Here is a 15,453-nt window from a genome sequence, read left to right as displayed (position 1 = left end):
AGGCAGTGATGTTACCTACAGTTTATCACATGTCACTGGTCTAGAATTACTGGTGATGCGGTGTTGTCAACAAATTTAATAACCAATCACAAGAAGACAATGCAAAATGACCAAAAGCCTACAAGTATAAACTTGGGTTTTCATTCATTTCAAAGATGTTGGAAAAAGTTAACTTGAAAATTGTCCATGGTTTATTGTTATGCAACTCTAGCACATGTATATGCCATATCAACATGCTGAATGACAATCCAACCCAAGGGAGACAACCCATCATGGCTTTTCAGCAGGACTAAAATTGTTTAACATGAACAAGAATATTTTTTAAAAATTTTTGATTCCCTTTGCAGAGACCATGCTGAGGTTTGAAACTGGTCAAAACACTTTGGCAAAGCTTTAAACATATACATGTATATCCACGTATAAATGTAAACAGTAAGCTGGGCATGTAAATTTAATACAAATCTGTCAATGTAACAATATACCATATGGTCAAACGTGTGCAATGCTATTCATCAAAGCTCAAGGACTTGAAACCAGGTGATATTATTAAAATTTGTGAAAGCTTGTAATATCATCCATGTGGAAACGGATTTCTGCAAACTGGCAGTCAAAATCAAAATACACGCTATTCTCAAGGGTTCTGAAATTCTAAGCATAATCTAAGCTTATGAAAATTCTTGCCATATACGCATATATTATAAGCATATCTTGTAAAGTTTAGCTGTTACAATTCAGGCATTTGCATCATTTTACTACGCCTCAATGTTTACCATCTAGAATTTGAAAATTATCAACATGCATACATTATCTATTATATCCTCACAAAAAGTTTTTGCTGGGCATTTATTTGCTGGGCATTACACCCTGGTTATACAGTGGTTTTAAATTCTTTGTGTAATTAAGTCAAATGGTTTCTCATTATAACTGTAAGCTATACTTCTGGCCCAGTCAAGATCTAGTTGCTGCTCCCTATACTGGCTTTCTTAGGTTTTACTAAATCTTAAATGAAACGTTTGGTTTTTATTTCTTAATATGTAGTTAAGGGCATGTTCAGGAAGTGTATCAGCTTTCTTCTTATTGTGTAAAAATGGTTTTAAAATGGGAATTAAGTAACCTGTTTAAGGTGATAGTTGTCAAAACAACTCTGTGGAGGTGGGAAACCCAGAATAGGGATAAAGCTGGCCTGGCATTTCCAGTCAGTTTACTGTTGACATCGTTTCCAAAAATTTCCAATTACTGATGGAAAATATGCATAATATTGTGTGAAAAATACCTCACAAATGACGAAAAAATGTTGTTGTTTTTTTTGGTCATATCTTTCTTCATTTCTCTTAAAATCTTAATTTTTGTTTTACAGTTTCTTGTAAATAAGTAACAAATATTTTCTACTAGTTTATTGTCATCTGCTTGAATGGAGATGAAATGGTTTAGAGATGTTTAGATCTTTTAGACACAAGGGCAAACATGTGACTTTAGTAAGACTGGTGCTATAATATCTAGTTAGTAACAAGCCAGTACAGGGATCAGCTATTTGATCTAACTTTAGTGAGGCTTGTGTTATATCAGATCTAGTTAGTAACAAGCCAGTACAGGGATCAGCTATTTGATCTGGCTTTAGTGAGACTTGTGATATATCAGATCTAGTTAGTAACAAGCCAGTACAGGGATCGGCTATTTGATCTGGCTTTAGTGAGACTCGTGTTATATCAGATCTAGTTAGTAACAAGCCAGTACAGGGATCGGCTATTTGACCTGACTTATTGAGACTCGTGTTATATCAGATCTAGTTAGTGACAAGCCAGTACAGGGATTGGCCACTTGACCTGACTTAAGTGAGACTGGTTTTATATCAGATCTAGTTAGTGACAAGCCAGTACAGGCATAACAAATCATACAAACTTTGGTTTAAAAAAATAAAATGCAATTCAAACTGAGCTTTAACAATATATCTGCAAGCTATTTCTTCAAGTTTCAGGAATGTAAAACGGTCTGTAATTTCACACAACCCCAATCGGTTCATCTCTTGCTCTTCTGACTTTGTGCACGCTCAGAGCATAACAAGTCTCAAGGCAACGTTTTGTTCTCAGATTTGGGTATAGTCCAAGTGCACTGAGTCTTGTGACGCTTAAATTTGGTCACCATTTCAACACACTTTATCTGTGAGCACACTTTATCTGTGAGCACCCTTTATATGTGAACACACTTTATCTGTGAGCACACTTTACATGTGAGCACACTTTATCTGTGAACACGTTTCAGTGCTCTGAACAAGTCGAACTCTTACCACACCATGCACACTGCAATGTTGTTGTGTCTTCCCATATTGTCATCTTCCAATTACAACAAAGTCCAGCAAAACTTGACAGCTTCCAATCCATCCTTCATATTTTTGCACAACACTGGTTTTAAAATGCAACTTATGCAACTGTACAAGGGCATCACCTAAGCAAATAGGAAAAGTTTTGCAGATGTTGCTGTGCATAATCCAAGCAAATGGAGCCTTAAGGGTTTGAATGCAAAGTACAATGTAGCTTGTTCAACAAGATCTGTGCACACAACATCTTTCACAACATGGGGCAACATTGTTGCCTTGGGCAACACTGTTGTCTTGGGCAACATCATTATCATGGGAAACATCAGCTTGTGGACAAGTCCTGCATGCTCTCTGTTAATCTGTCCTCATTTGAGTCTGTCATTATGCCCAGCAACACCTGCTGCATATCCGGGGGCAACGTGCACTTCCCCTCCCAGTGTGCTTTGTGGTAGCTGTGCGACTGCAGAGAAGAAAAATTCACATGTTATATATCAGCCTCATTGACGATAGGTTCATTTGGGGGAAACCAGACCAACCTTCCAATATTGGGCTCTACTCTGAAGTTTATACGGAGCTTGGATTTTTTTTCTTTGGCAATGTCAAATCCTTTAAAATCCCTTTCTCTTTCATCAATGAAAATAATTTGTTACAACAGTTCTATGCTAAAGTTTATATTGCTCGCTCGCTCTCTCTCTCTCTCTCTCCCTCCCTCCCTCCCTCTGTTAATTTCTTAAAAAATCCCTGTCTTTATCATTAGCCAGACGAAAAAAATGTTTTCCCCAACTGACACCCAATATGGCTGACCTAATCAGACTCACACAGATTGATTCAATGACTGTGGTAGTGAGACAGCAAAGGAAACACATATTTCTTAACAGAGTGATTGGCTTATTGATAGACTGGGGTACGTGTATCTTGAGAAAAATATGTACATCTTAATTTATCAGACATCTCTGACTAATGTGATTCAGAGACTATGGCATACATACATGTGGTGCAGTTGTGTGACTGCAGCGAGAAAGACAAATACTACATTAATTCCTCAACCTTTCTGCACATGAAGAGTACGTTTCAGAGCCATTAATGAACATTTTTAATTTGATTTTGGAGACAAAACTATATTGCTTGGATTGGCCAGTTTCAGAGCTTCACAAGAAGTATAATTTTATTAGTCTACACAGAATAAAGGGAACATGGGAAAAGGTTGAAGAATTACAGTACCATAATAAATACCTCACACGTAGATTTAGTTGATTGACTAACTGTGGTAGCTAAGATTTATTTATTTGACTGGTGTTTTACGTCATGCTCAAGAATATTTCACTTACAGAACAGCAGTCAGCATTATGGTGGGATGGTAGCCTAGCAACACAATGATTTTATCTCACTCACTGATTTATTGAATGAATAACTGATTACCTGACAGACTGACTGTGGTAAGTATTAGACTATGGAGATATACATTTTGTCAACCCATTGCATGTAGTCTATAAATCCGATTTGATTTGTGCTTGTAGAAAGTTTCTCCTACACCTACATGTGCGTGGTGCTGCCTCACTAAAATCCCATGCAATATCACACCAAGCTGACATCAGGCTGACCAGTATTTTAGCCTTTCCATTTATGCTAAGAAAACACTCGGGAGATTCCAAGATTTTCGGTTTTTGAGATTTACAAATAGCCTTCCTCAAAACTTACTAAACCGTCAGAAAACAGAGCAGGAGACATTACTCCTACAGCTAGGGGAGATAACCATGTCCATATGGTATCTGTGATATACACCCTGTCAATGGAACACCCATCCTCTGATACACTCAGCATTTCATCTATGGCTGTATATGAGCTACTTTTGCAAGTGGTTTTTAAGTGCAACTTTGGTTTTACATCTATTAGTTTTTTGAATAACAAACCACCTCTTTCATGCCCATGGAAATGTGCTTAGGTGTAGTTTACTTGAAACCTGCCTGTTTGAACAGCTTTACTGTCAATATATAACAACTGTCTCCATTTGCATGGGAGCATGTTTGCGCATCACATATGGGAAAGATTGTCAATAACTTGCCACAGATTGGTGGTTTACCCAAGCAAATAACCAGCGAAAAATTATTGAGTATAATGTTAAAACACGATTAAAAAATTCAACTAGAAGGCACTCCAAGGGCACAAACCTCTGCCACAGATAAAAGTAGGATTCTTGAATTTGGTAGTAAGGCTACCAAAGAGCTTGTCTGTAAGAGACACATGAATGGAAATCTTCAGCTCGATACAAGAAGACTTCAACATTTACTTTAACATGGCTTGTAAGACTCAAATGAGACGTGAAGGTCATGCATAAAGCCTAATAATATCAAAGGTGAATTGCAACATTTTCAATTTCCGCTAAAAATGTTGTCAACAGGCTTTTCCCCCTTCTTTAGGAGGCTGGGGACATTTCCTACGCGAAAAATGGCTTTTTTTTTAAAAAAAAGGAAAATCTTACCACTGTCCAATGTAATGTTGTACTAAAAATATCGACAGCTTAATATCACTATACACTATCCACAATTATGTGGTACATTTTTGGTCAAACCATAAACTAAACAATTTCATACACATACACAAAAGCAAAGAAAAATGTAACACCATCATTAGCTAGTATTTACTCTCCTAACTTTCATTTCAAATCAAAAACTTTAAGAGTTCAGCTTTAATAAAAAAAAATAAAAGGATGTCAAAAATAAATGAAAAATACTGTAAGGGTTTGGGACCTTGACCTACTTTTTTCACGTTCCTGTCCCACACAGCCGAGCATTCTCCATCACAGACAGGACAGGGGCGGGTAAGTGGGAACCCACCACATTCCAGGCAGTCAGCCGTTACCTGGTTGTCATACCAACACTGACCACACCTGAATGGGAAAACAGGATGTGACCCATGTATAACAGAGGTGAGGCAACCACAAAAATGGACAAATGTGAGGCCAAAAACACAGTCAGCCCTGAATTTAATTTCTGAGTAAAACAGCAAATGTTTATTTATTTATTTATTTGATTGGTGTTTTACGCCGTGCTCAGGAATATTTCACTTATACGACGGCAGGCAGCATTATGGTGGGAGGAAACCGGGCAGAGCCCGGGGGAAACCCACGACCATCCGCAGGTTGCTGGCAGACCTTCCCACTTACGGCCGGAGAAAACAGCAAATAAATCACACAGATATAAAATAAAACCGAATCAAACATACAGGTGACAGGTGGAGATCTTTCTCTGATATGGTTCTGACTTCATCAGCTTCTCCACCTGAGCTTTGCTGAAATCCTCCCCATCTGACAGAGTTGACGGATCTCCATAGAAGTAAGTGGTAGCCCTGGCTCCTTCCATAAGCTCATCTGAGGGGAGAAAGGCACCATGGTGAAAACTGTTCCAGAGGAATGGTATATACAGTATATATGTAATATGAAGATACATGTACATGGATAAATGTTATCTTACTTTTCACTCTCTTGACTTTTTTGTCTTCCACACTCCTCAAAGAGGAGATGGTGTCTTAGTGGTTAGCATGCTAGACTAGCCCAATGACCTAGGTCACTGTGAGTTTAAATTCAGCTCGTGCTGGTTTCCTCTCCATTCGTAAGTGGGAATGTCTGCCAGCAACCTGCAGATGGTCGTGGGTTTCTCCCAGGCTCTTCCTGTTTTTTTCCCAACATAATGCTGGCTGCCGTTGTATAAGTGATATATATTTATATATAGTATTGCATGAAATTGTCCACCTCATTGTTGAATTCAACTAATTTGAATGTTTAACTAAAAAAGTGCAATATTAGGAATATTATATTTCTTAGACAAAAATAATGATTTAAACGCAGAACTAATTATTTACTTGCTTCTTGTGAACACCATGTTAAAAAATTTTTTAATTATTTTCTGGAGGAAACCAGGCTTCCCCAAATAATCTGTCAACCTATGGCAGGTCATTGGCAAAGTTTCTACATGCATGGGGTACATGTAAAAAGTCTTATCCTGACAAAATACTCTGCTTTTCAGTTTCACAACTGTTACATGGGGTACAGATATATTTTCGAATCCTGCAGACGACGTAAAAATGTGATTGCTCAATAGGTTATCTCCCTTTGTTAGGTTGTGAATGCAATCAAGAATGGTCACTTCGCTGAAGCGACTGGCCTATACATCTGCACTTACTTGATGCATCTTGCAGGATAAATTCATTACATGGTTACTCAGTGATAGGATAAGCAAATATATGGTGTCAATAATGCTCATATAGGCTTATCCTATCACTGAGTAACCTTGTAACTAATAATAGAGCTGTCTGTCAACATGGTGAATTGTTAATGTAAAAAAGCGGTAAACTGTACAGTTGTCTGCCCTGAAGCATAGTTCAGACAGCAAGTACACCAAAGATAAAGTTTGAAGTGGTGAGGCTTTCTTGTACAAATGACCATGTACTTAAATAACATTAACCAAGTAACAAAGACCAATGGCAGCTCATAGAAAACGCAAAATTCAACAAAAGCATTAATCAAAGTGTGATGTTTAAGGGCTATTATCTTGAAAAAGACTAAATATATCACTTTTCTGGGGTCATATTGAAAGCCTGGGTAGGAAAACCCCATTAGATGGATTTTCAAACCTCTAGTCCCCTTGAAAAGACAATGACAACCATCTAGAAATGTTTCCAGAACAAATAAGCCTTTCACAGTACTTTGTACATCGTGTTTCTATATTCTAACGGCCATATTTCAAAAACCGCTTGGAATTTTGAGCTATAACTTGGCAAACCTTCCCCATAGATTCTAAGGTACAGTCTGTTTAAGAATTTGTTCAAAATAATCCAACTGCACAAAAAATTGTTTTGGCTCATTTGACATGGAATGACCTTGAAATGTTCAGGGCAATATTGTTAAATAAAAAAATAAAAAAAATAGAATCTTATGGTATCCTATGGAATTACTCTTTAAATATAAATACATTGTTCAATTTGGTAATAATACTCCTATCCTTTCTAGAAAAGTCTGCAGACTGGGTTTTTGTTCCTTACACGTATAGAATTGCGTCATTAATGTAACAATACACATAATAGTCTGCAGACTGGGTTTTTGTTCCTTACACGTGTAGAATTGCGTCATTAATGTAACAATACACATAATAGTCTGCAGACTGGGTTTTTGTTCCTTACACGTGTAGAATTGCGTCTTTATTGTAACAATACACATAATAGTCTGCAGACTGGGTTTTTGTTCCTTACACGTGTAGAATTGCGTCATTAATGTAACAATACACATAATAGTCTGCAGACTGGGTTTTTGTTCCTTACACGTGTAGAATTGCGTCATTAATGTAACAATACACATAATAGTCTGCAGACTGGGTTTTTGTTCCTTACACGTGTAGAATTGCGTCATTAATGTAACAATACACATAATAGTCTGCAGACTGGGTTTTTGTTCCTTACACGTGTAGAATTGCGTCATTAATGTAACAATACACATAATAGTCTGCAGACTGGGTTTTTGTTCCTTACACGTGTAGAATTGCGTCATTAATGTAACAATACACATAATAGTCTGCAGACTAGGTTTTTGTTCCTTACACGTATAGAATTGTGTCATTAACATAATAGTCTGCAGACTAGGTTTTTGTTCCTTACACGTATAGAATTGCGTCATTAACGTAACAATACACATAATAGTCTGCAGACTAGGGTTTTGTTCCTTACACGTATAAAATTGCGTCATTAATGTAAAAAACTTACAAATCTTTTACACATTCCTGGAACAAAAAACAACCCGATAATCTCCCATGGAAATTGCACGTCGATGTTTATCTGACTGTTATTATGAGCAGAAGCTCTTTCGTACCTTCCCCTTCAGCAGACATGTCTGTTTCCATGGCATTATCCTCAGGAATCTCCCCATCTGCAAATCCCTCATCCTCTCCCTCCTCTGGCCAATCATGATCCATACTCAGGTCACTTGACCGGCCTTACAGTGCCGTCTGCTTGAGATCATTCATGCCCTAGAACATCCAAAAAAATGAATACATTGAACAAATGGATAGAACACTAAGGGCAGGGCAGAACACCCACACAATGGATGCTAAATGGACAAAACTCTCAGACTATCAACAGACTGATGAATGAAGAGAACATGTAAACAATGGTCAGACTGATGAATGGATAGAACACCTAAACAGTGGTTAGACTGATGAATGGATAGAACACCTAAACAATGGTTAGACTGATGAATGGATAGAACACCTAAACAATGGTTAGACTGATGAATGGCTAGAACACCTAAACAATGGACAGACTGATGAATGGCTAGAACACCTAAACAATGGTTAGACTGATGAATGGATAGAACACCTAAACAATGGTTAGACTGATGAATGGATAGAACACCTAAACAATGGTTAGACTGATGAATGGATAGAACACCTAAACAATGGTTAGACTGATGAATGGATAGAACACCTAAACAATGGTCAGACTGATGAATAGATAGAACACCCAGAAGATGGACAGACTGATGAATGGCTAGAACACCTAAACAATGGACAGACTGATGAATGGCTAGAACACCTAAACAATGGTTAGACTGATGAATGGATAGAACACCTAAACAATGGTTAGACTGATGAATGGATAGAACACCTAAACAATGGTTAGACTGATGAATGGATAAAATGCCCAGGAGATGGACAGACTGATGAATGGATAGAACACCCAGAAGATGGACAGACTGATGACTGTATAGAATAGTCAGAAAATGGATAGGCTGATGAATAGATAGAATAGAATACCACAGATCCTAATAATAATAAGATTATATCTTTGCTAGGTATAGTGAAGATTAGTGGTCCGAAACAAGGTTATGTTTGAGTTATGTTTAGTTAAATTGTAGGCTACACCAATGCAGAGTGCTACAGTTGTACTGTTCAACTAGCTTGGACTACTTGAATCAGATGTCCACATTTGCAACTAATTTTGTGGTTATTGGATGCCAATGCCGATACTCACCGTATGACATTAGAGTTAAAAAATGTCTGCCTTCAATATAACAATGGTTCTGAGCTCCTATGGACAAATGTAGGCCAGATTTGAGTGAGTGAGTGAGTGAGTGCTTGGCGTTTAACGTCGTACTTAACAATTTTCAGTCATATGATGACAAAGGAGTCCTTGTGCATGTATGTGTAATGTGCCTCCTTGTTGTAGGAAGGATTTCCACTGCTCTTTTACCTAGTGCTGCTTCACTAATACAACTTACCAAAGGCCCACTTGAGTCTTTATACTGATACGGATCAACCAATCATTGCACTATCCCCTTTATGCTGAATGCCAGCTTCCTTTTCTAAAGTATTAGGCGTGACCCTACCCAGGACTGACCCTGGATCTACCATCCCTGAAGCGGATGCTCTACCAACTGAGCCATCGGGGCCAGCAGATCTCAAAGAATGGAGCCATGGACAGTTTTTTCAATGTGGCTGTCACCTGAAGCCAAGATTTCCAACAGCTACATCTTTAACTTTCTCTACTGTTTTCATCTATCCTTGATTCGAAGATTGGGGGGTTGGGGGGCCTAGACAATGTTGCCTCCAGTGTGTGGAGAGTTCTCATCATAGCTGCACTTCTGCCAACTCAACATTTAGAAGCCTACAACTGCTGCAATATTTCACTTACACAGATGAGAACTACCGGTACTAATTCTCGAGAACTATCGGTACTAGTTCTCGGGAACTACCGGTACTAGTTCTCCTGTGTCAGAATCATGTTACATCCATACGAAGCCATGTAGGATGAAGAAACAACCCATCAGAGCTAGAAGCCACGTGTCACTGCTTATCATGTATAGAGACACAGCCGCCATTATGGATTGGTTCCCTTTTAACGAAGGGCGATCATTTTTGAGACTGGCAGGCTGCTAAGAAATAAAGGTGAGGCAGCCGAAATTGTAGCATGCATATTTGTGCAGGTGTGTACTTTCACAGGGGACACATGAGATATGAGGGGGCAGAACTCTGATACTCCTCTAAGAAAAGTATATACATGACTCCACTGTAGTGACACGCAGATTCATGCCGAAGGTGGCGTCAAGCAAGATTATATATGCAATTTCCAACAGACTACAGGGGCTGTTTCTCAAAGGGGTTGTACCGTTACTCCGGCCTAATAAACGTGACATCGCACAGTGACCGCATACGCAGTCTTGGTATTCGTGGCCAGCGTAACATTACCAGCCCCTTGAGTTTTGTATTTCAAGAAAACATCATCCAAAATTTTACCTACTTTTCGTTTAATTAAATCAAACGTTCTGTTTTCAACAATTTCTGTCTTGAGGGAGGTTAATATCAGAAATTGTTCAAAGCAGACCTCAACGTTTAATTGAATTGAACTAGTTCAACCGAAGTGTCACTCACACAGCAAAGCTCCTGCAAACGTTTACTTAGGTCAGTTCTGCATATTTCAGACCCTACTTTATTACTCTGTAATAAACAGATGATCAAAATACTTCCTTCAACTGATCAAGAAGGAAGCTTTTCTATCCTTTTAAATTTTTCACCTCGACATCAAACACATACTAGTCGTCTATTTCTGAATCTTTCTACAACAAGAAATACTGATGAACAAACTCAGGCATTACCGTATGCATCCTTTGTTTTCGAATAAACGATCAAATTCTCTCCAAAATCTCCAAAAATTATTTCACAAACAGGCTCTAACACTCGAACAACATCATGCAAGGACAGAACATCCGTCAATAATAAACGTCGCCTACACAAATCCTACCCCGGATAAAATATTGTGGAGTGAATGCTCTGAACTGTTTGCGTCATCACAAAATGGAGCCATTCATATTTCGCAGAGTATTGTCCCTTTAAGCTGGGACTATATAAGTCCCAGCTTTAAGTTAAAACCAAAGCTTACGATCGGCTGTGTTCTGGCTTTAAACGGCATTACAACAAGCACAAAAACGTATGTTTAGCTTAGGATTAAGATAGAAGCCTCTTAATCCCAGGTTTAGCGATCAAATCCTGGTCAAGCAGATTAAAATAAAAGGTTTCCCCAGATCCAATTTGTCTGCAAATTTACACAGAGGTCACAACACTTACATGAAAGGTACTTAATTAGTGTTATAGGTGAATAGTTATTTATTCAAATTAATTTATTTCATTTATTAGATTGTGTTTTAAGACGTACCCAAGCAACCCGCGGAAATACATCCGCAAGTTGTTACCAATTCTGACGTACGAACTCAAAGCAACCGCATTATGTGGCTTCTCGGTCAATCTGCTGCTCTAGCACGAGAATCACTTGGCCACGGAGGCGCCAAAATAGTGCTAAGTACACTTTACATACATCTGTGGCAACGTTCATCGTCGTGACATTTAAAGACTAGGCCTTATATGAGAGAGGTCTCTAGGACCGATTTGTACAAAGCAATTTCTGACAGTAAATCAAAATGTTAAACCTCACCACAGAATAAAATCTAAAAATTTATTTCAAATTTTGAAAATTGCAATGATTCAAAAGTGGTTAACTTTACAAGAAATCACAGCAGTACATATGCTAACAGCACTGGATATATAGGTGAACTGATACCTGACGTCAAGGGCGGATTATCCATGACAATTTATTTATTCGATTGGAGTTTTATGCCATAGGCCAACTCAAGAATATGTCACTTATATGACGGCAGTCAGCGTTATGGTGGGAGGAAACCGGGCCGAGCCCGCGGGAAACCCACGACCATCCGCAGGTTGCTGGAAGACCTTCCCACGTACGGTAATCCATTAAAAGGAAAGTAATCTATATGTACTACAAAAACATGGAATTGCAGGTTTTGCAGAATCCGCATGTTCCGGAGCCATGCTTCTTTAATCGGGCCAACAAAAAATAACCCTTCCTCAAGCGATTGACGTGGGTACCGCTAATTTTGCTGTTACACTCTCGGTGTAGTCGTACACGAATCTCAGTGACTTTTTCCGCAAATAACTTAAGGGTCCTTCTCAGGGACTGACTATAGTTTCTTCCTTTGATTTGGCACAAGTACCGGAGAGTACACCAGATGTCCACTGCGATTTCTTGAAAGGTCATGGAAAAGATAATGGACTCGCCCTACACACACGGAATGACTCGTCGTCATACGACCGAAAATTGCTTTATATGACGTAAACCCCAAGCGTATATGCATACATACCGGCCCCAACAGCACAGTTGGTAGAGCGTCCGCTTTGGAAACGGCAGATCCATGGTCAATCCTGAGTCGAGTCACACCTAAAACCTAAGTTGTAACTTCCTCGCTTGGCGTTCAGCATGATGGCTTTCACCTTCACTGCCTTCAGTGAAGCAGCACTAGATTTTTATCTAGTGCTGCTAAAGGTGGAAATCCGTCTTGTAGAAGGAGGCACATTGCACACATTCTAAGGATTCTAAGTACAACGTTAAACCCCAAGCATTCACTCATACATACGAGTTACATGGGAAACACATGCTTAACACTAGACTTGACCTAATGAGCCGTCATGTGACGCGATAACTAACATGACAAACAGCATCATTTCCATCAGCGTCAGACAGCCAAACTTGTGTAAATCATAACGTACATGTATGTTGACTTCGTTTAAAGAAGGAGATCCAATTAAACAAACGGAGAGTCTGGTTCCTTTTTGGTTTTCATGGGCAGCTTCCTCGTTTCAGTACGACGTGATACGCCAAGATACACAGGTCTGGAGCAAAAACAAGAAAGATATTTAATAAAAAGAGGATATTTAGCATTCACTGTGCAATATTCTATTTATTATTTATATTTTGAAAATATCGTGATTTTGTGTATTTGAACAAATTTCAGCTATGTTTTTGGCTGTAGACCTTCACAGACTTGTGTATATAGCGTGACGTCGCACATAACGACTGAAAATTGTCAAAACACGAAAAAAAGGATAATACTTACAGTTCTGGTCAACCTTGATTATGTAGCCGGAGGTAGCTACGAAAGGGTACATCAGCACTAAAAGGCAAACTGAAAGACCCATGGCTTTGGGAGACGAATTGTGAAGATATCTAGGTAACAGGTGACTTTTCTAACGGTAAATCAGTGACTTCCGAAAATTCAACCAAGTTCACTGTACTCGCTTAGAACAAGGTACCGGTAAAGAATCCAGACAAATTCCGCAGTTAAGATCAGGCCTGTAGGTAAATGGCCTATCAGTCACTTGAAAGTCAAATGACTGGCTTTTTTGTTGAAATGCTGGTTTTAGGGCCACTTCTCTTTCTGATGCCTCGGTCCGCCAAACCAGTGCTTTTATTAATACATTTTACATTTGTTTGTTTTTGTTTACTATGTCTCTAATCTATTTACAAATTTACGGAGTTCAGTCAATATATACTGCGATAATTTAAGCAGATTACAAATACGTTGTTTTCGAGGAAAAGACGTAATAATTAAAAATAGTAATAATAATAACTCTAATAATAATAACAATAATAATAGCGATGACAGCAATAATAACAACTGGGATAGAGATAGAACAAAATATCTATGGATATGAACACAATTAGCAGGCTTGATAGATAATGATTCCCTTGCTGCCGCTCTTGTGACGTGCTGTACAAGTACCTTCGTCACTAATACCGAACGCCGTCCACGAAAAACCACCGAACTGGAAATCTGTGTTTGTAACAAGTGCGACAAATGTATACGAGGAGAAGGATGGCAGGCTTCATGCAATTGATTCTTCGATTTTAAGTCTGCCTGTTCATATGTTAAGCGGGTCCTTTGATTCTTTTGGTTTCTTAATTTTCTTCATAAATTTTTTCTCAGTTGACGGCCTTCTTACCATTGCAGTCTTTCTTTTTAATTTATTGACCCATGGCGGCGAAAATAGCCTGTTTCATAGACCGGTAGAACAGTTCCTGGCCTAAAGTGTTTAGGTGTACTAAGTCATTCGTTAGAATTTGCTTTTGACGTCCAATCAGTTCCCTGTGTCTCCAAAATGTGGACAGTGGGTTGTTCACGATCTTCTTATTATTCTCGTAGATTTGTGAATTATAACTAAGAATCAAAAATAGCCGAGTTACCTGGTGGAAATGGAACTGCCTTGGTGATCCAGGTGAGTTTTGGAAAGCCTCTGAGAAAACTGGAAGCGGTCAACATCTCTGGGTGGTAGTTTGGATAGACCGCTGCGACGTAATGCTGTCATTCTGGGAGGAGATTCCATCTTTTGACGGGGACAATTGATCCTCAAGGAGGTATAAAGACTCCTACATAACTTAGGACACACTTTGAGAGTGGCTTTTCACTCTTGATTTAATGGATTAAAAAATGTTTATGAGGGTATCATTGAGGATAATCATTAGACAGAGGAAAAAAAAAACAGGGGTCTGCGAGGTGTCTTAGTTCCACTGGGTCATATCTACATGTAGTTGTGAGTAGGGTCATAATCTGCCATGAGGTGAGGAGGAGGGGTGATCAGAAGTCTGTCCTCAGGGGTCTTTTAACGACAGATAAAGTGGTCAAACCACAGAGCGTTAGAACGGACAGAACACATTCGGCCCTCAAGCTTGATGTGTTTCCACTCGGAACTCTTCACCTTGATGGGTTGTTGTTGTATATAATAAAGTTAGGTTAAATGATGAGTGTTAGCTCAATGATCCGATTCCTTACCTGAGAGATTGTTAATTAATCAAATGGCTTTTTCATATATGTATATTCAAGCTCAACAAGTCACCTTGATTATAACGTTGTGTCTCCTACTTTAATAATGTTCTATATTGAATTTGTTATAACTAAATTAATTGAAAGTCAGTGTTAAGCAGTGTTCTACTATTCTACTAAGGTTTTAATATTTCTATTTTCACTGTTTTTTTCTAGACTCTAAAAACTACTTTTTCCTCTTCGCACAACAGAGTTAATTAACACTATTGTAAAAAAATTCATAAAACATACATTTTTTAAATCTAAGATGATGGGTATGTAAATTGTGATGTTATTTTGCCTATTTTAAATTCTGTCTGATTCTCTAGTATAATTTTTTTAAAGGGTTAATAGTTAGATGAATAAACAAATACATTTAACAGAATAAACTGTAGCCAATCAATACCCACTTTTAAGAGGACGGTATTTTCTATTAAAACAATGCCAT

General features: G+C 38.3%; 1 protein-coding gene across 1 annotated transcript; it reads right to left on the bottom strand.

The window, feature by feature from the left end:
• Positions 1-2,318: 2,318 nt before the first annotated feature.
• Positions 2,319-11,047, bottom strand: LOC135464193 (uncharacterized). Its single transcript, XM_064741697.1, has 5 exons — positions 10,953-11,047; positions 8,172-8,328; positions 5,537-5,681; positions 5,072-5,201; positions 2,319-2,774 (listed from the first exon to the last, which is right to left on the bottom strand). The coding sequence occupies exons 2-5, from the start codon at positions 8,272-8,274 to the stop codon at positions 2,637-2,639; spliced, it is 516 nt and encodes a 171-aa protein (XP_064597767.1). The 5' UTR covers positions 8,275-8,328; positions 10,953-11,047; the 3' UTR covers positions 2,319-2,636.
• Positions 11,048-15,453: the final 4,406 nt, after the last annotated feature.

Source organism: Liolophura sinensis, chromosome 3 (assembly GCF_032854445.1).
Source record: "Liolophura sinensis isolate JHLJ2023 chromosome 3, CUHK_Ljap_v2, whole genome shotgun sequence".
Lineage (NCBI taxonomy): Eukaryota > Metazoa > Mollusca > Polyplacophora > Chitonida > Chitonidae > Liolophura > Liolophura sinensis.
The sequence above is the reverse complement of the archived record's forward strand: the minus strand, read 5'-3'. Positions and strand labels throughout refer to the sequence as shown.